The 21883-nt window shown below is 41.4% G+C and overlaps 1 protein-coding gene across 1 annotated transcript; it reads left to right on the top strand.

Annotated features, from left to right (window-relative positions):
- Positions 1 to 908: 908 nt before the first annotated feature.
- On the top strand, positions 909 to 20138 carry trim45 (tripartite motif containing 45; the record flags this gene model as incomplete). The annotated part of the gene is made up of 8 exons (XM_083996016.1): positions 909 to 1381; positions 2878 to 3166; positions 3879 to 4024; positions 4951 to 5267; positions 16996 to 17125; positions 18037 to 18151; positions 18875 to 19001; positions 19984 to 20138. The coding sequence occupies 8 exons, from the start codon at positions 909 to 911 to the stop codon at positions 20136 to 20138; spliced, it is 1752 nt and encodes a 583-aa protein (XP_083852142.1).
- Between the last annotated feature and the right edge of the window lie 1745 nt (positions 20139 to 21883).

A 21883-nucleotide genomic window follows, 5' to 3' on the forward strand; every position in this document is an offset into this window, starting at 1 on the left:
TTATGCATCAGTGCACCATTTCCCATGTAAATAATACAAAAATAATGACATAACCTTTTACTTTACTTTACTTTATTTGTTTATTTGAATGGGACAGTGCACATTAATGGACAAAAACATACATGTGCCGGATTATAGCAAGATGCTAATTTCCATCTGGAGTCCCATAGACAGTTCAATAACAGTAGGCTACACATTGCACATAATAATGTAGACAACACAAAAAGACAATGAAGAACATACTGACAAATCCGCACCCATATTCAAAATATAACATATTTAATTCAGTTAGGCTAATACTTTGGTAACATTTAGCCTCCATTGCAAATAATGAATTACAGAATTGTTATCAGATTATTGCACATTATTGATTGTGATTGCACACGAGTGCAGGAAAACTGTCCTGTCCAATCAACTGATCGTAATTCAACTGTTTTTATTATTAAACACTGCTCCGGTGGGATTATTTCTGTCTCCAGACAGACCCTCCTCGTCCTGTCCGGCCGGTAGATGGGGACAGTCCGGGTCCGGGGGCTGGAGGGAGCTGAGGAGTCCTGAAAGTCTTTGAACGACCCCTTGCTTAGTTGTTTCCTATTGGTCCGGTAGTGAGTGAGGAGGAATCATATGTCCCACGGGGCCGTGAACGCAACATACTCATGTCGAAGAAAAAAGTAAAAAAGACTTTGAAGTGGGAATCGAACCTGTGAGATGAAGTTATTAAAGTGCGTGTGGAGTCGGTGAGTGGACAGTTTGGTGTGAGGGGTCACCGTGCAGAGGGAGAGGCGGCTCTGGAGCAGTTTTCTGTGGAGCTCTGTGTTGGTTTGTGGAGCTCGGAGTGCGGTGTGTGTCGGTTTGTGTGGTGATCACCGGTGTGTTTGTGGCACCAGAATCCGCCACAGACTCTCACCATGTCGGCGTCGGGGCACCAGGAAGCCGCGGAGCAGCCGAGCAGCAGCAGCCCGGCGGGACAGCAGCGGGTGAACGGCGGCGCCTCGGTGAACCCCAGGGCGGTGTGTAAAGTCTGTAAACGCTTGTACCGGGACCCGAAGATCCTTCCGTGTCTGCACAGCTTCTGCTCGGACTGCATCTCCCAGCTGGAGCCCTTCTCCGAGGCGGCGGCGGTGGGGGTGGTGGGGAGGGGGTCCAGTCCCAGAGACCCTCCCGTCACGGTGCTCTGCCCGGACTGTGACTCCGAGGTGGACCTCCCCCCGTCGGGACCGGCCGGGCTGAGCACCGACCACCTGGCCCTGGACGAGGTCTTCCTGGAGACGCTGGTGACGGACGGTCCGCTGGGCTGCGACCTGTGCGGGGAAGGAGGCGCCGAGAGCCGCTGCGAGGTCTGCTGCGTCAACCTGTGCGAGTTCTGCTGCCAGGCCCACAGGTAAACAAGGATCGATCAGGGTCGATCAATTCAATTAGATTATCAAGTTCTACTCTAGTTTGTTATGCTGTCATGTTCAGAGTGAGACTTTTAGTTACTTTATTCACTAAACTTCTGCAGTCCAGCTGATATGTGAGGAGGGTCTACTCTCTCCAGTTCCATGCCACATATTCCATTATGCTGTGAGATAAACACACAATTTCTGTCTATTCCAGATGTTGGCAGATGTTCTATTATGTTTTATTTTACTCTATTTCATGTTGCTGTCTTGTTAACAGGTCATTTTACCAATGATAAGTAAACTTTTCTGTGAAGTTGACAATAGAAAACAGTAGGATAGAGTAGAACAGGACCTGCTGGACCTGTGAGTGTGGTGGTGGAAAATAAAATTGAACAGAACAAAAGTGTGGACACAGAAGAACCCTGATGTCTATTCTATTCTATTGTCAGTTTCCCATCCTAAACTTCCTTTCTATTCCAGCTGATAGAAGTTATTCTGTTCAAGTCAATCACACTTATAGAAGTTCTACTCTGCCGACCGTGTTTAATATTATATTCTGTTGGATTCTATTCCATTATATTCTGTTGTCAGGTAGGCTACCCATCCTAAACTTTAGTTTTATTCCAGCTGATAGGAGAAGTTCTGTCCTGTTGTATTATCTATTCTATTCCACTGTGAGATACACACAATTTCTGTCTAGTCGAGAAGATTGCAGATGTTCTACTATGCTCTATTTTACTCTATTTTATCTTGCTGTTGAGTTAAAACAGGTATTATTTCTTCATTACTTTCTACACAACTCACTGAGAAACCAGCTGTTAACTTGACTTGAACTTCAATAGAATCAAACCCTAACCCTAACCCAAACGAATAGAACCAAAGTTCAATTGAGCAGGTGAACTTTAACAGGTAAATTCTATTGTTTCTATTGTTGTTCTTGATAAACAAGGTTCTCCTCTGTTCTTTCTCCATACTTTTGTCTTCAGTTCTGTTTTATTATTCACTGCCTCACTCACATGTGCAGTAGGTTCTGTTCTACTGTTTTCTGTTGTTAACTTCACAGAAAGGTTTACTTACTATCAATCTGCAAACAAGTCGATAAAATTGGTAGTTTATTGCATTTTCTTTGTCATCATCCAACATGCAAAGTTAAGAAAATCTTCATTATTTACTAGAGTAGTAGAGCTCCTATTCTATTCTATTCTATTCTGAGCGGTCACACCTGTTTTATTTCGTCCTACTCTTTTATTTTCCTGTCACTCAGGTATGTGTGATGTTCTCCTCTTTATTTTTCTACTGTATCCTGTTATTAAAGTCGTTTTCTCTCTGCAGTGAACACCCAGCTGACCTCTGACCTCCAGTCAGATGAGGCCAGATGTTGAGCTGAATCTTTTACTCTCTGACGATACAGATGTGTGAGTGTCTGCCTCTCCTCTCCTCTCCTCTCCTCTCCTCTCCTCTCCTCTCCTCTCCTCTCCTCTCTTCGTCTCTGCAGGCGACAGAAGCGAACGGCGTCTCACTCCGTTCAGGCCGTGGCCGAGCTGAGGTCTCGTGGTCGCCTGTGCCGCCCCGTCCTCTGCTCCCTCCACCCGGGTCAGGAGCTGCGGCTCTTCTGTCAGCCGTGCGACCTGCCCGTGTGCCTGGAGTGCGCCGCCACGCTGCACCGCGACCACCGCTGCTGCCCCGCGCGGGATGTCATCGATCGCCACGGAGACCGCATCCGAGAGCTGGTCAGCGCGTGCCTGCGACCTCGCCTGGACCGTCTGGAGGAGTCGCTGCAGAAGGTGACAGAGATGAGATCAGGGTGGGAGATACAACTCCAACCATACAAGAAAAATAACACAGCACACCTGCATATTTTATAGTTCCTTAAAGGGATAGTTCAACATTTTGGCAAATTGGCCCATTGCTATAATCCCTATAGTCATAGCAGTAGGTTTGTTACCTTTAATTGTCGGTGCAAGCTATTTTTAGAACGGTGGAGCAGAGCCGTGAGCTGCTCAGAGCTACGCTACGGAGGCTCATGGGATTTCTTGGTTTCCCTCATCAAACTCATCAAATACACAATCCAACAACTCCACAACGCTCTGGTGGACAAGTTGTGACCTGCACATTCACCACGCTATGAGATAATAACAGAACGTTACCAGACAGAGTTGTTTTAGAGGTAAATTCATGCAAAACCGCTGATGTGCGTTGCCATCGGGGGCAGTTTTTCAGAAAGCAGTCTCTGTATTTGCCTTGAAAACAACTCTCGTCGTCTCGTAACGTTCCGTTGCCTCTGTAACGTAGCTCTGAGCAGCTCACGGCTCTGCTCCGCCGTTCTAAAAATAGCTTGCACCGACAATTAAAGGTAACAAACCTACTGCTATGGCAATGGGCCAATTTGCCAAAATGTTGAACTATCCCTTTAACCCTATAGAGTTAAATCATAACTGGAGCTACGTCAAATGTTTATTAATGTTATTTTCTGTCTCTCCCCATCCTCTCCTACAGGTGGAGGTTTCCCAGGAGGCTTTGCAGACACGAGTGGAGGCGACCGCCAGCGAGGTGAGGGCGTTTGCACGAAGCTACGCCAGCGCAGTGGAGGCACACTGCCTGTCTCTGCTGCGCCGCCTGGAGGAGCTCCGCGTCCAGCGCAGGTACGAAGCAACACAGAAATGTTGGGCCACAGGTGAGATGACATCACCTGTGGCCCATGCGAAGTGTGGATTAAGGGTGACATGGTGCGACTGTGGAACAGACTCATTAAAATGCCCGACAACAGACTTGTCAAACACATTTTTTCGTGGAACATTTCAAAAAACTGTCGTTGGACAAGGGAACTTATTAAAATATTTGATGAAGCAGATTTTCAGTATAAAAAATAGAAATAAATTATCTTGTAATGTTAGACAAATTAAGATAATATTATTTGAAAATTATAAACAAAATTGGGCAGAAGAAATTCTGCACAAACCTAAATTAAGAGTGTATTGTTTGATAAAGTCTGTTTACCAACCGGAGCCTTATAAAATGATGTCACCCTTAACCTAACTAGAGCGCAGAGGTCTGTTTGTGCCCAGTTGAGATGTGGTATCTTGCCTCTGGCGGTTGAAACGGGAAGTTTCCATTCAATCCCAGAAGAGAATAGAAAGTGGCACCTGTGTGACCTGAGAGAGGTAGAAAATGAAATGCATTTTTTGTTTTACTGTCCTTTTTACCATGACTGTAGACATAAGCTCTTTCTTAAAATGACCCCGGACTGTCCTGATTTGTTTTCTGTGTCCGATGGCTGTAGACTAGCATACCTGTTTAGTGAAAAAGTGTTTTATTTAGCTCAGTATGTGTTGAATGCTTACCAAAAGTGCATGGGCGCGCTTTATGTTTGATTGTGGATTGTGCTTTCTGATGACTGTAGATCCTGGATTAGTGTATGTGGAGATGTTCTTTTGTTTATTGTTCTTTATTTCTTTTGGTGTGTCTTGTAAGCCCATGAGGGCTGGGCACCTCTTTGGTGTATGACACCGTGAAAATAAAAAACTAACTAACTAACTAACCTCTGACTGTGCCCCCCCCTCCTCCACAGGAACCAGCTCCACCTGCAGAGGGCTCAGCTGCATCAGGCTCTGCTCGACGTCCGCGGCAGCGTTGAATTCGCAGAGCGGCTGCTGAGCTGCGGGTCGGACGCCGAGATCCTCAGCGCCAAAGGAGTGACCCTGAGGAGGCTGACCAGTCTGTCGGAGAGCGGATACGACCCCCACCCGGCCACGGTCGCCCCCGACGACGGCAGCAGCATCTGCTTCATGCCCAGGGAGCCGGCGGGGGAGGTGGAGGGCTTCCCAGTGGTCGGGCTCATCAACTCCAGGACGGTCGACCTCAGCAAGTGCACCATCGAAGGAGAAGGTAAAACATACAGCGATGTGTTTTATGAAGAGGAATAAGTAACTTTTAGGATGAAACCACTTTTATTATGACATATGAGTGTGTTCAAGTTCTTCAGAAGTGAATTTAACAGCTAATTAGTGTCCAAATAAACAAATGCACAAGTTAATATCCTGAAATAAGCTGCAAAATCTTACTTTTTTAGATGTTCATATGTAGAGATCCACCATTTCAAGTCACTTTATTGGTTGTTATCATATTCTCTATAGATAAATTTCCCCACAAAAAGACTAAAACTGATAATAATGTGAGATTTAAGTGTAAATCTCCATCAAAAACTGTTAAAAAACTGTTATAAAGCATAGTTTAATTACTGCAGATTCTGTATTTTAAATCAATCTCATGTACAGTTCAGTTTCAGTGTACGGTTTGTGGCTTTAAATACTTTCTTTAAAGTTGTTAAAACTATTTATTACTCCACTCCACATGTTTTTAGAGATTTTTTTTGTCTTCATTGGTTTTGTGGACAGAAAGAAAAATATCAGAACTCATCTGCTATGTAACAGGTGTCTCCTCAGTGCAGATATGCTATACTTTCCTCCTCTTTTGCTGAGTATTTATTGTTTAAAGTTGATGTTTAGCTGTGAAACTAAAGTAAATGTATCACCCTGAGCTGTAGCAGGAGGTGGAGGGGACAGGTTAAAGTTGTTTTGAGGGGGAGGAGGAGGTGGAGCGAGGGCCGACGTCTCCTGCAGCCGTTACAGACCATTGTTTTCTCCCTCGGTGCTTTGAGACAGAAATTCCTCAGGGACAGAGGAATGTAGAGGCGACTGAACAGGCCTGGAGGCAGCAGACAGAGGGGGTGTTTACAGACACACACACACACACATACACACACACACACCCTGGCACACACATTGTTAGTGGCTACAGGACACGTTCAAGTCACAGGAATGAACTCTTAAAGACAAATGTAGTTCAGGCTCCAGAGTCTCATGATGGAGGATAAAACACTGAGCATGGTGGTGAACTGTGGACAGATGCAACAAGTCATTTTCTGTTTTTACACTTTTTTACTGCTTCTCCTGCTAAATATGTTAATTCATTAGAAAAAAAAACCCACAATAATCAGTAGTAGAGGAAGTGTACAGAGGTGTGTGTGCACCAGGAGAACATCTGTAAGATTGTTAAAACCTTCACTTCTTTCACAAAAGTCAAAGCTAAGAATATAAAAAATAGACAATATAAGGTAACACTTTATAATAAGTACACACTACAATACAATACTGAATTCTTCATTTATAACGCATGAATACTATGTAGTTAGTGCTTATCGATGATGAGTAAAACATTTTCTCTTTCAAATATTTTTATTAGAGCACATTGTAACATTGTTATATTATCCACATCATACACACAAGTATAATGTACATCCATATAGAAATATGTGCAGTTAGGACATACTGTCCTCTTTTTGTTTTTAGAACACATAACAATGGTAAATGAAGAACAGATACACATGTATTACAGAATACAGAAAAATAAACAAACAAAAACAAAACCGAAATAAATCCCTCCCTCCCACCCACCCTACCCAGCCTTACCCTTCCGTCTAAATACTACTTTATTATAGTTAGGGGGAAACATTAATTTCCACTACCAGGTGTGAGATAGTGAATGAGAGGTGACCAAATGTTTTCAAAGTGTGGAAGTTTATCCATAAGAGTATATTTTATTCTCTCAAAATGGAGAGTGTTAGTAAGATCACTAAGCCACATCTTTGTGGTGGGAGTTTCTTTCTTTTTCCAATGCATGAGAAGTAGCTTCTTTGCGATGATGAGACTATAGGAGAGGAAACATTGTTGGTAGTTATTTAACCTTTTAGTATCGTCTGAAATTCCCAAAATAATAGTATGTGGATTAGGCTCCAACTGTATGTTAAGTATTTTAGAGACTAAACTGAAGATATTAAACCAAAAGATCTTAACCTTGGGACACAGGGCGAAGCTGTGAAGCAACGTGTCTTCTGCAACAAGGCATCTGTCACAAATAGGGGACGTCTCAGGATATATTCTATGTAACCTCTCCTTAGAATAGTGAAGACGATGTAGAATCTTAAAGTGAATTAGGCAGTGCCTAGCATTATTAGAACAACGATGAGTATGTTCCAAACTCTTTTCCCATAGAGGGTCCGGGATCTCAGTGCCCATTTCTTCCTCCCATTTTGTTTTTATTAAAGTGGAGTTCACTGGATTGATAGACTGCAAAGTGTCATATATATAAGATATCGATTTTTCTGAGCAAGACATGGGCCGGAGGCATCTATCAAGAGAAGAGCCTGAGAAAGTCTCAAAATTATGCAAATATTTTCTTACATAGTCTCTAATTTGCAAGTATCTAAAGAAACTACTACTCGGTATATTATATTTACTCTGTAGTTGTGCAAAGGATGCAAAAATGCCTCTAATGTATAGCTCACCTATTGTATGGATGCCTCTGTTCTTCCAGAGATTAAAAGTATTATCCAGAGTGGATGGAGGAAACGTAGGGTTCCCAGTGATAGGTAAAGCATAAGATATGGGTTTCAACTTAAAGTGTGATTTGATTTGTTTCCAAATACGCACTGTACTGTGGATCATCACATTGCTATTGTACAAAGACTTCTCAATAGTGTAAGGTGCCAGAAGGATGGCACCTATAGAGTTAGGTTGGCATGTCTCTTGTTCTAATTCGAGCCAGTTGGGTGGGGTAGCTGTGTTATCCAGCCAGTATGCCATAATCTTGATTTGTGAGGCCCAATAATATGATAAAAAATTCGGGAGTGCCAAGCCTCCTTCTATTTTAGCTTTACAAAGGTGTTTCTTGCCAATTCTATGGGTTTTGTATTCCCATAAGAAAGGGAGCACAATCGAGTCTATTTTTTTAAAGAAAGATTTGGGGAGAAACACTGGAATGTTCTGAAATAAATATAGTAATTGGGGCAAGAAAATCATTTTGATAGCATTCACTCTGCCAAGTAATGAAATTGGCAAGGTCTTCCAGAACTGTATATTTGACTGTAATCTAGACAACAGTGGTGGGAAATTCTCCTTAAATAAATGAGAGTGGCACTTTGTGATCTGAATTCCTAAATACGTGAATTTTTCTGAAGATACACTAAAAGGGAGGTTCTGTAACCAGGCAATATTCTGTACGTGCACGGGCATTAGCTCGCTTTTATTCCAATTTATCCTGTAACCAGAGAAGGTCCCAAATGAATTTATTTTATCGAGTATCTGTGAAATCGTGACTTGGGGCTGAGAGATAAATAATAAAACATCATCGGCATATAATGAAATTTTGTTTATAGATTTTTGTGTATTATAACCATGAATTAAAGGGTCTGAGCGGATACTCTCGGCAAGGGGTTCGATTGCTAAAGCAAAAATTAAGGGGGAAAGGGGGCACCCTTGTCTCGTTCCTCTATGTAGTCTAAAACGGGGGGACAATATTTGATTAGTCAGTATCTGTGCACAGGGGTTGTTATAAAGAAGCTTTACCATTGAAATAAATTTTTCTCCAAAATTAAATCTCTTTAAAATTTCAAATAGATAAGGCCACTCGACTTGGTCGAATGCCTTCTCAGCATCGAGTGATAGGATGGCTAGCTCTTCTTTTGGTCTATCAGGAGCATACATGATATTAAATAAACGTCTAAGATTGAAAAAAGAATTTCTACCTGGTATAAAACCAGTTTGGTCAGGATGTACTAATTTATCTAGAAAGGGGCTCAATCTATTAGCCAAAATTTTTGAAAATAATTTCCCATCTAGGTTTAACAGAGAAATAGGGCGAAAAGAGCCAACCTCTTCAGGGTCCTTACCCTTTTTATGTATCACTGTAATAACCGCTTCTGTTAAAGTAGGAGGTAGGACACCATCCGTGTGGGCTTGAGTGAACACCCTATGTAGATATGGGCAGAGGGTTTCATTAAATTTTTTATACAGCTCACCTGGAAGGCCATCAGGGCCTGGAGCTTTATTGCTTTTAAGTGAAGTGATAGCTTTTTTAACTTCTTCAACAGAAATTTCAGAGTTCAGCTGAGCTGCCTCATTTTCATCTAGTTGGGAAAGATTGCACTTATTTAAGAAATCTTGCATAGCTGTATAGTCTGTATCGTTTTTGGAAGTGTACAAATTTTTATAAAATTGGAGAAATCGATCATTAATGTCCTTGGGTTTAATCAGAATCTCACCCTTATCAGATTTGATTTTATGTATTGTGCGATCATTTTCCTGTTTTCTGAGTTGCCGGGCTAAGAGTCTATGTGGCTTGTCATTAAACTCAAAATATTTTTGTTTTGTATATAAAAATGCCTTACTAATCTTTGCCGAGAGTATCTTGTTATATTCATATTTTAAGGCTGATATCTTTTTATGCAAGTCACTGGAAGGAGTTTTGGCATTTTCTTTATCCAGAAGGTTAATTTGGTTGTCTAATTCAAGTAGTCTAGCTTTGTTCATTTTCCTTCTAGATGCTTCAAATGAAATGATAGAGCCTCTAATAAATGCTTTGAATGCCTCCCATAGAACAGAAGGGGTGGTTTCTGAATTATCATTAGTATCAAAATAGAGGGATATCTGAGCTTTTAAATAATCACAGAACTCTTTTTCGGTTAGTAAAAGAGGGTTTAGCCTCCAGTTCGTCTGTGGCTTCACCATATTTTGAATATTCAGAGTACACGTAAGGGGACTGTGATCTGAGATCAAAATATTGTGGTATTTCGTATTTACAGCATATGGCGTTAGTTTTGCATCTATGAGAAAATAATCTATCCTGCTGTAAGAGTTATGTGTTGCAGAGTAGAATGAATAATCCCTACCAGTCGGATTGGCTATTCTCCAAATGTCAGACAGATTAGTATTGTTGATAAATGTATTAAGAAAGGCACTTGAATTACTCTTCTCTGCTCTGCGAGTGGAAGACCTGTCTAAATACGGATCTAACACGCAATTGAAGTCCCCTGCAATAATCAAATTCGTTTGGGACAAATCTGGTATAAGAGACATTGCCTTCTGAAAGAATGATGGATTGTCTATATTCGGAGCGTATATGTTCATTAAGGTGAGAGGAGTAGAATATATTTCCCCAGTTACAATCAGAAACCGACCTTCCTTATCAGATATTGTATCTTTGTGAATGAAAGGAACACCTTTCCTTATCATAATTGCTGTACCTCTTGCTTTAACATTAAATGATGAGTGGTATACATTATTGATCCATTTACACCTTAATCTGACGTGAGAGTCTTTTTTCAAGTGGGTTTCCTGTAAGAATATCAGATCTGGTGCTAATGATTTAAGATGAGCAAAGATTTTACCTCTTTTTATTGGATTGTTAAGTCCGCGCACATTCCAGCTAGCTAAGGTTAGACCCTTCCTTCCTTCTCTTGTATTCAGATCATCTTGTATTGGCATATCAGAAAAAAAGTAGAGTAAATAACAGTTCCAATTAGTTCACCTTTAAATTGTGATTTTATAGTAGTAAGACGGCTAAATCCCATCCCTCCCTTCCCCTTCCTATAAGCTCTTCTAAACCCCCTGGAACAAACTGAGTAAACAAAGAACAAGAACATTTCTAGCCAGTACTAAACAGGCGTATGGCACGAAAGTACTTCGGGAAGTATTCAAAAAATGATAATAATGAGAAAAAAAAAAGAATAAAGTCTAACCAAAAACTATTACTTCCCTGAGCTGTTACTGTTAACCTTTGTTAACCTTAGTAACTACTGCTTCTCAAAAAACGATAGCTCGTCAGATTCATTTGAATAAAACAAAAACATTTAGGCTGTCAGGTATAAAACGATTCTAGTGTAGCCTAACGTACAGTCTCACCATATTTTGATGGATTGAACCAGTATGTATAACTGCTGGAGCGATCACTCGTTCAGATTCCACACATATTGCCAGCCAGTAGTGTGTGTTACCTTTAGGTGAATAGACAAGCGAGAGGAGAGCGAGAGGGAGAGAGAGAAAGCGAGAGGGAGAGAGAGAGAGATTCACGCATCTGTCCATTTCCTCACGTTGCTCTCCATGGTGCTGTATGCAGCTCGCTATCCACCCAGCTGGGCCACTTGTTGTGTCTATCCCTCTGTCATTGTCTAATGTGGCTGACCAAAGTGTTTCTCTGCGTAATCTTGAGCTTCCCTCGGGTCGGTAAACGACATTTTCACTCCTCCGTGCGTCACCATCAGCCTGGCAGGATAAATCAGTCCGTACCTGACGTCCGATCTTCCTCGTAGCATTTCTCTGACTTTAGTGAACGCAGCTCTCTGTTTGACCACAGAAGGAGGGAAGTCTGGAAATATGTGTATTTTCCGCCCCTGGTATTCCATCTTATTCTTTTCCATGGCCCTACGTAGTATTTCCTCACGGACGTGGTAGTAGTGAAGTCTTAAGATGAAGGGTCGCGGGGGGTCCTCTGGTTTCGGTTTCTGGCGGTTTATCCTGTGTGCCCGATCTATCAGTGGTTGCTCCGGCAGAGACAGCGCTTCGGTTAGGAGTTGTGAGATGAACTCTCTGGGCCGTGGTCCCTCTTTTCCCTCTGGTATTCCTATAATCCTGATATTGTTCCGTCTGGAGCGCGCCTCGAGGTCCTCACACTTTTCATCCAGGTGTTTAACTTTAGTTGTCAGATGATCCACTGTAGTTTGCAGCGTGGAGAGGATGTCAGAGTGGGTTGAAGCGCTTTCTTCTAGCTCTTTTAGAGCGGTCTCGTGCACTGCTGATATGCCTCTCAGCTCAGAAACAGATTTCTGGACGTTTTCATTAAGTGATGAGATCTCGCCCCTGATGGTAGCAGAAACTTCTGTGATGCGGGTTTCTATGGTGGCACAAACCTCTGATCTGATCCGGTTCACATCTGCGCTTAAAGCAGCGATGGCCGCGAGCACCGTCTTGTTAGAGGGTTCATCCATAGTGCTGTCGTCAGTTTCCGGGGCCTCCGAGTAAGGTGTGCTCGGGGCTTCTGGGCCTGTCTCAGGTGACTCGCTCTTCTTGGCTTTCGCTTTAACCATTATGAAAACCGAGCAGAATATTTTGTTCCGGTGATTACCTCGACGTTTATATTCTTCACGAAGTGGGTAACATTCAGTAAATTTGCGTTTTTGCTCAGTTTTGAACGGATTTTTGACGAGCTATCTGGAGGTGCGTCTTAGTCTTCCATTGCTCGCTAGCGCCCCCCATGAGTAAAACATTTTAACTGTGTTTATAAACTACATACTAATGAGTATTCATGTGTTATAAATGATTAATTCAGTATTTGATGCCTAACTAATGCTTAATAGTGTGAACTTACCCAATATAATGCTAAAGTACTTCATAATTATATTATTTTCTAATTATTTTAAGTAAAACAACCAAACATTTACTTTACTCTGTTTTATATAGATGTATATTTCATACATTTATGTTGTTTTGGTCTATTTGCTGGATAAAACAAGCTGCTTATCAATGTAACATCAAACAGAAGAAGATGAAGGTGTTTTTACCCACTCCTATAAACTGAAGTTTAACTTCTACTTTTGTTTGTATCTCAATTAATTGTGCATCTTTAAGAGATCTCCACCTAAGAACAATGTAATATTTGCGCATTTGGTGCTCTGTTGTTCCTCCACAAACTGCACATGGTTTCGAATGAAGACAGAAAAACAAGAAAAAAGTCTAAAAGGATTTTAGTTTTGTCAGCGTTCCCTTGTTTGCCTAAAAGCTCGCTCTGTTTGCGTCTGTAGTTTGTGTTGACACCTTGTATTTGTCTGTGTGTGTGTGTTTGTGCTTTATTTGACTAGCAGGGGTCACACAGTGCACCGTGTCCCTCCGCTGACCTTTCCATTTACACTTCACACTTCCTTCCTGTTTTGACTTCCCCGTTGTGTTTAAGAAACTTCTCCTTTTTGGCTAAAATCGCTCTCTGTCAGTGTTTTGTTTTGTGTTGACCTGTATGAATCCACAGTATCACTGCAGCAGCTGGACCCTCGTTGTGTATTTAATGTGTTTGTTCGACTTTTATCAGCCTCATCAGTGTCTCCTTTTGTTTCTTGGGGCAGATTTCTGTGTTGACTATTATGGCGCATTTCCACTAGCACGGTTCGGCTCGGTACGGCTCGGCACGGCACGGCACGGCTCGGTTTGGTTGTGTTTCCATTACAACTGAGTATCACTAGTACCGCCGTGACGTCATTTACACGTCGCCGAGCAACGCTCTAAACTCAGTAAATATATAACTTTAGCAACATTTGAAACATTTTCAGGCGAGAAAGTAGTCGTTTAGATCCCCAACGTGTTGAAAATCTGACAAAATACCAGCTGTTTACAATTTTGTTTCAACGAAGTCGGCGTTACTAAAGCTAGCCGTAGTGAGCAACGCACTTCCGGTTATTTTCACAAAATAAAATACCCGTTGCCTTTTATCATAAGGAAAGCCATTACGATAGAATTGGTGCTTTTACTTTGAAAACAGGAAGTGAACCTACCCTCGCTGTAGCTAGCTTTAAACCGCCGTTTTGACTGCTCTCGTCCCGTTAACGGCATTTAACCGTTCAATATGCCTTACCGGAGAGTCTTGCCAGCTCTGAGATCGGCCTGGTTCATTGTAAAACATTTATTTATTGATGTAAATGTGGTGTTTTCTGTGCGTTCAGACCCCAAGGCAGTGCTGCTCTTCTGTCTAACCACAAACAAACTTCTGCTACAGCCACAATTGTTAGATTTCATCAATGAGACCAACATTTAAGAGTTTAACCAGCCGGTGGTAAACCTCTAAAAGCCATCGGGGAAGTTAATTAGCGGTCTGTTCTCCTCGGGGTGACAGTGGTAGGCTGGCCGGCGGAGCACGTCAGGAGCCGGGCTGCTGCCTCTGTGATGTCGCGGTCGCTGCTCGGACCTGGAGCTTCACACTCGAAAAACATCGGGGCAAACTTCTAAACAGCCGTCGTTTGGATAAACTAACCGCACATGGGGATCTAAACAGTTACTTTCTCGCATGAAAAAATATTAAAACTTAATAAAGTCACGTAATAACAGAGCCAGTCTCAATATTAGAAATTCTCTGGTAATAACAGGCTTCAGCAGGAACATTTCTGTTGTCGGTCGTCGCTTCCAGTGACGACACTCATCGGCCAATCAGTGGAAGGCAGTCGGCTGACGTCACGTTTTAGTAACGCTTCGGCTCGCTTGGAACCAGGGCTGAGGTGATACCAAAAATGTACCCGGTTGCAGGTACTGCGTGCTAGTGGAAACACGCAATAGCGCGCCGAGCCGTGCCGTACCGAGCCGAACCGTGCTAGTGGAAATGCGCCATTAGAAACCAATGAGGCTTACTGATGATTATCACCCCTCCACCCACCCCCACCCCACCCTCTCTCCCTCTCTGTCTCTCTGTGTGAGAAGAGGGTCTGAGGTGGTGGATCAAGACCACAGGTGAAGTGTGGTCCAACAACAGCTGGCTCTGTAATGGTGACAGCTGTTGGCTGCTCGGCTTAGAGAGCTCACACACAAATCCACACATCATTCACACCCATTAGTGGCAGCAGTGATAATAACACTAGTGGTGCAAATAATAGTATATGTGGTCGTAGCAGATTAACAGTATGGCAGTGCTTTAAATTCCTGTGTTTCAATCCTTTCATTGATGTTTTGAGTTGCAGTTGCAAGAACAGTGTTATGGAGCAGAGTTAATGGTCGCAAGGGTCCAGTGAATTCCTCAGGTCAGAGTAATTGCTTCAGATTGGTTGTTTTGAACAATATTAATCAAGGAAAAGCAGCAAATTATCACATTTTAGTAGGAGAAACCACTAAATATTTGCCTTTTTTGTTTGATAGATGTCTCAAAATAAGTATTTTTGTTGTCTCATCTCTAATTAACTGTTTAAAGATGTGGTGCAGTAATTAGTGTAATTGGTATGAGAGATTTTAAGGGGTGATTGAACCCACAACTCATTGATTGAATTATGGCTAAGTCACTTTTTTTTAATTACTAAGCTAAAATCAGATTCAAAGACAAACCAGTGCAGTGCAGTTACTACGTTTTACCACAGGTGTCGCCAGAGATAATCAAACTGCTCTGAAAAAAATTACTTTTCTCCTGCTTTTATTTGTTCACCAAAACCAAATTAAAAGAGACTAAAAAAGAGAGAATAAAAAGCAGATAGAAGCACTAAAACAACATAGAGCACAGAAACAAATTAACAAAGGCATATAGAGTCTGAAACAGATAAGAGGAACTGAATAAAACAGTGCAATTAAAACAAAAAGAAATTAAAAGAATAGAAATAGATAGGAGCCGTTTGTAAAAAGATCAAAATAAAGTAAAGAATAATACACAATTGCCATTTCTCTTCTCGTTCATGGTCCAGTGTTTGGAGCTAGAGACAAGATTCGAAACATCTCACCTCTCAAAATAGTTGCCAGTGTGTTTGTTTTTTGTCGACCAATTAACCAACTAATTGTTGCAGCTCTCTCAGTCTGAGTGATATTTGTGTAACTAGAAGAAGCACTGAACAGAAGAAACCACCCTGCAGTGACTGTTCTCTCTGAACAGAGACGGATAAAAACAGGGAGCAGGATCATTCGTCTCCCAGCGGCTAATAGACTGTCAGGACAATGCAAAGCAACATTAATCACCCATGTTCACGTTAACACAACACCACAGCAGCAACAACATCTGTATCGGAGCATTTCTCCCCCAGAGCAGAGCACAACAAGTTAGTGAAACACTTGATAACAGTGTCTGAGGCAGACTGTGGTCAGCAGCACCGAGGCCCAGCTGTGGCTGCAGACGCCATATGTTCAGGGGGGAAAGTGTCTGATGGAGCAGTCAGCACGGTGTGTGTGTGTGTGTGTGTGTGTGTGTGTGTGTGTGTGTGTGTGTGTGTGTGTGTGTGTGTGTGTGTGTGTGTGTGTGTGTGTGTGTGTGTGTGTGTGTGTGTGTGTGTGTGTGTGTGTGTGTGTGACAAATGTCTGAAGTGTCTTGTTTAATGTGAGCTGACTGTGCAGGATCGCTGGTGAAACTGGTTCTTGTGTGTTTGCAGAGTTTGTGCTTCTTTTTTTTTTTAAATCTTTCATATCTTTATTGATATTTGAACTTGGTACGTCATTCATCCAAAATAATGTGTTACATCTTTCAAGTCTCTAAACAACATTTACCTCCCTCCACCCAACCCTGAACTCAGAGCCACCAGTCTAAGAAAACAATGATACTTTGATAGATTAGAAACTGAAAAAATAGAAATAAAAACAATATCACGCCTGCATGTCATCTGGTAAAAGTGGATACATAAATAATCAACTGAAAAAAATAGGAGGAAAAAATAGTAAAGAAAAGAAACATATGTATATGTAAAAATAAGCAAAACAGAATATTTATGTATGTAAAATTAAATAAGCAAACTGAAATAAATTAATAATAATACCAGAATAAAACATTAATAAGATTAAAAGAGTACTTGGTAGATGTTAGATTTAAGGAATTAGGATATCAGGTTTTGATCCAAAAATATGATAAATCAATTCTATATATTATAGAAAAATATGATTTTTTTGTTTGATTGTATATGTTCAATGGATACGCAAGAAGAAAGTTCATTAATCCAGAGTTTGTGCGTTTTTAAGGAACTGTTTTCTCCAGATGTGACTGTGTGTGAGAGATTTCAACCATGTATTTACGTAATTTTTTTAGCTCATCTGAACCTTATCACCCTCTGTGCTGGTGGCAGGTCTGCAGCGGGGCCGGGAGGGGCAGCGGGGCAGCTTCACCCTGGTGTGTCGGGACTCGGGCGGAGGGCAGATGGCGCGAGGCGGAGAGCACGTCCTGGTCAGTGTGGTGCACAAGGAGAAGAAGAGCTGGTGAGTGTGCGACGGCCTCTGACCTGCTCGTGTAGATGAAAATGTCCACGACGACGACGTCTCTGTTTTCTGACACATGGTGTTTTCACGAGGTTTTATTCTCTCGGGGAAGTCGGACTGATCGAGTTTCTCACCGTGTGTCGACCAGCTGTTTGGAGCAGGTCATTCACATTTGTGCACTGTGCTATTTTTTGACCCTAGTTAGGAGGTGTGTGTTACACTACAAAGACCCACAATGTGTCACACAAAGGTTGTGAATTCATGCTTTTGATAAAACCTTCTCTCATGTTTCAAATACGATGATGTAGATACAAACAAGAAACAAACTCTGCTCTGTCGAGTGTCAGTCATCGATATGTAGGAAGGAACTTTAAAGGGATAGTTCAGCCAAAATTGAAATTTCACTCATTATCTACTCACCCTCATGTCGACTAAGGGCTGGGAGAAGTTTCAGAGTCCTCCGTGGCTTCTCTGAGTTACAGGCGGTCTCAGCGTAGCAGTGCATGTCCATATTAACGGTTACAAATGGATACCAACTGTCTTCGTAACAAAAAGACACACCAAAAAACATACAAATACCTCCATGCTGCTCGTATGTAATGTCCGTCTTGTATTGAAGCCACGAAATGCGAAATTGTCCCAAAAAAAATTAAATAAGTTTATATTTCAAGCTTGTTTTGTAGCGGAAGCTTCTCGGAGCTCCTCTTCCCGATTCGTCAAATTTGGACGAACTGGGAAGAGGAGCTTCAATTTCAATTTTGGCTGAACTATCCCTTTAATGGCAGAAGATGAAGTTCAAGAAATTGATGTTTTTAACAGTGAATTACTGCCTTTGATCTGTAATATTTAATAGTATTAATAAGATAATCGTATTAATAAGATAATTTGTGGTGTTTGATCTCATCCTGCAGCACAGTGGAGGCGGCGGTGGTCGACAACAACGACGGCTCCTACAGCGTCTCGTACACAGCTGAGGAACCAGGAACCTACTCAGTGTGGGTTTGTGTCAAAGCTCAACACGTCAAGGTACAAAACCATCATTAAATAATAATGATAAGTATCATCATTTATTTCTTTTGTTGGCACCTTTGAAAACAAGGGTTTACAAAGTGCTTTGGCATAAAGGCAAACACACAAGGAAACAATGGCAGAAGAACCAACAACATGAACTGAGACCAAGGAGACAGAAATAATAAGAAGGATGTATAGTTATAATAACAACATAAAGCTCAGAATGAGGTAAAAGGCATTTGAATCAAATCAAGACATAAAGAGTTAGAAACAGTTCAGAGCAGTTGAACAAATCAAAACCATAAAATAAAGTTGAAAAAGTGACAAAAGGAAATTGATAAAACCAATTATAAAGATACTCAACAAGAAGGAATTTAACAAAGATAACAAAAATAAATGGAAAAAAAGCCATAGAAACAATTAAAAGAAATAATGATGGGTAACAAAACAACTTAAAGAATGAGAAATATGATAGGATAAAGAATAAAAGACGATAGAAAGACAATAAGGAGAGTCTTACAGAGTCAGTTTTAAATAGTTGTAGTATTTTACCTCCAAAACAAGAGGAAGTCTGCTTTAATTCAGCTCTGATTGAGAAGTAAAGACTGTAAAAGACATGTTTCTGTTTGTGTTTGTACAGTATGTCCTGTTGGTTTTTTTGCTGTCGACCTGAACACGTTCACACTGAGCCGACTGACTCTCCTCCGTCTCCTCCGTCTCCTCCGTCTCCTCCTCCAGGGCTCTCCCTTCGTCCTGGACGTGAAGAGGAAGCTGAGGCGTCACACTGGGACGTTTCACTGCTGCTCCTTCTGCTCCAGCGGAGGAGCCAAAGAGGCTCGATGTGGCTGTGCAGGAACAATGCCAGGTACACACACACACACACACACTTACTGTACACACACACACACTGCTGAGCTTTCACTGAGGTGTTTCTCACAGTAAACAAAAGACACAACACAGATGGTTCACTTTGTTTTAAAGTAGGACAGAGAACAAACTGAGAACATCTGTATCTGCATCTGTCTTCAGAGGATTAACTTATGTTTCTTGTTATTGTGCATCAAACTGATCAGATCTCCATGAGCAACTTCACATTAAAGTTCATTTTATTGATACAAACATCAGAGACACAATAAAATTACACTAAAATGCACATAAAATATGTCCCCTTGCATTCACACACTGAATGCAAGCTATTTTTAGAAAGGCGGAGCAGAGCCGTGAGTTGTTCTTGGTTTCCCTCTCGTAGACAAGTTGTGACCTGCACATTCACCACGCTATGAGATAATAACAGAGCGTTACGAGACAGAGTTGTTTTCGAGGTAAATTCATGCAAAACCGCTGATGCGTGTTGCCATCAGGGGCAGTTTTTCACCAAGCAGTCTCTGCATTTGCCTCGAAACCAACTCCATCTCGTAACGTTCTGTTATTATCTCATAGCGTGGTGAATGTGCAGGTCACAACTTGTCCACAAGAGCGTTTTGGAGTTGTTGGATTGTGTATCTGATGAGTTTCATGAAAAAAAAACAAGAAATCCCATTAGCCTCCGTAGCGTAGCTCTGAGCAGTTTGCGGCTCTGCTTCGCCGTTCTAAAAATAGCTTGCACCAACAATTAAAGGTAACGAACCTACTGCTAAAACTATAGGGATTATGGCAATGGGCCAATTTGCCAAAATGTTGAACTATCCCTTTAAATGTTTGAAAAAAATCTTGAAATCTATTTTATAAAAAACCCTGGATCCAGTATAAATGACTGTGGTTGAAGTTCTTTTGTATTTTTTCCCTCCTCCTCTTGTTTCAGTCTTGATTTATTTGTCTGTTTCCTCCCTGTTTGTCTGTGGCTGCAGGAGGATTTAAAGGCTGTGGTCACGGTCATAAAGGCCACCCCGGGAAGCCCCACTGGTCCTGTTGTGGCAGCACCGTGGAGCAGTCCGAGTGTTTACCCAGCAGCGTGTTGGCTGCTGTTTCTCCACGCGGTCACCTGCGAACTGTGGAGCTCTGAGGAGACGCCGTGATGATGATGATGATGATGAAAACCCCAAAGTGTCCAATAATGTCAGTCCGTGTTCAGATTCTGAGCTCTGGCTGTCTGTGCCAACAAAGACAGATGTTAAAGCCTTGCTCAAGGGCACAGCAGCAGCACCTGTTGTTGACAAAGGTAAACAACTGCTCCGTCCTCATCTACACACTGAATTTACAGATAGTTAGGGAAACATTATGGAAATCTGGGAACTAGATCCTTACCAAGAAATTTCTACACTATCGTGTTTAGGGAGGAGTGTAATATATCACGTATTAAAAATGTTGAAATTCAACTCCTGTGGGAAACCTCCTTAAAAAACTGCTCAAAGACACAGGATTTTTGAAAAGTTAAAAATGATTATTTTGGCCTTAAGTTGATTGTGTAACGGATGTGCACTCACTCCACCCATAAACCACGTCCTAACCAATTTGCCAAGTGGTTGTCAACCTCTTGGCGAAGAGGTTAGCATCATCGCCTCCGGTGCGGGAGGTCGTGGGATCAAACCCCACCTAGGGCAGGCCTTGAGAAACACAACGCAGAGGGCTACAATGGGCTCTTTGCACAGCACCACTACTTCCTGGACTTAATGCTGCTCCTTCATTTCCTGTCTTACATTATTGGACAAACTGATTAATCCAGGTGTGTCTGAGTAGTCACAATGGTCAGACACACCTGGATTAATCAGGTTGTCCAATAATGTAAGACAGGAAATGAAGGAGCAGCATTAAGTCCAGGAAGTAGTGGTGTTGTGCAAACTGCAAAGAGCCCATTGCAAGCATTAGTTTTTCGCCAAAAACACTTTATGGTGGGAAAGAAATGTCTTGGTAAGGATTTAGTTCCCAGATTGGTTAAATATCTGATATCTGCCCTTATAGTATACTAAGAATACAGAAGACAACGTAAAACGATCATCTATTACAGGTTCCTGATGATAAGTTTTAATCTTGAGTAGTTTTTTTTTAGTTGATGTATATTTTTGAAATACAGTGCCTCAAAAACAGTTAAATAGCCTAATTAATATTAATCTGCACTGACCTGTGATCTGTGATGTCTGCAGAGGAAGGACTGTGACTGACAAAACCTTTAAGTCTGAACAACTCATTGTTTTTTTTATTTTGGATGGTAAAGGAACTTAAACCTGAAATGATTAACTCACCTGGACTGGTTGTTATGGATACAAACTGTAAAATGATGGGCTAATCACCATATTCCTGATACATACCAAACAACTGTCATTATTACTTGGGTTATTGCTTATTATGTCATATTACAACTCTATTATTTCTTTATCCTCACTTAAACCTATAGTAACGATCACTACTCATTCACTCTTACAAGCTTAGTGTCTTATACTGTAAACAGGTATTAACAGCAGGTACACGGTTTACCTTTGTGTGTCTGTGTACTGTATGTACTATAGTACTTACCAAATATTAAATGATTAGCCATTAAAAATGTATACGACCAAATTCAATATGTACCGAACTACTTGTACATATTGTCCAGTTGGTTAAAACTTAAATAACGATCCGTTACTACTGAAGACAAGACAGTGATAAATATAATAATGAACTTAATAACGATTAACAATGAATTTAAATAACATTTATCAAAACAATATCACAAAGTGCTTCACAACAAGGATACAAAAAACATCGAAATAAAATAGAGCAGGTAAAGAGAATAAAGATTAAGAAAAAACACACAGATTCAAAACCCAAAGT

This window comes from Trachurus trachurus, assembly GCF_905171665.1.
Source record: "Trachurus trachurus genome assembly, chromosome: 21".
In the NCBI taxonomy this organism is placed as follows: Eukaryota; Metazoa; Chordata; class Actinopteri; order Carangiformes; family Carangidae; genus Trachurus; species Trachurus trachurus.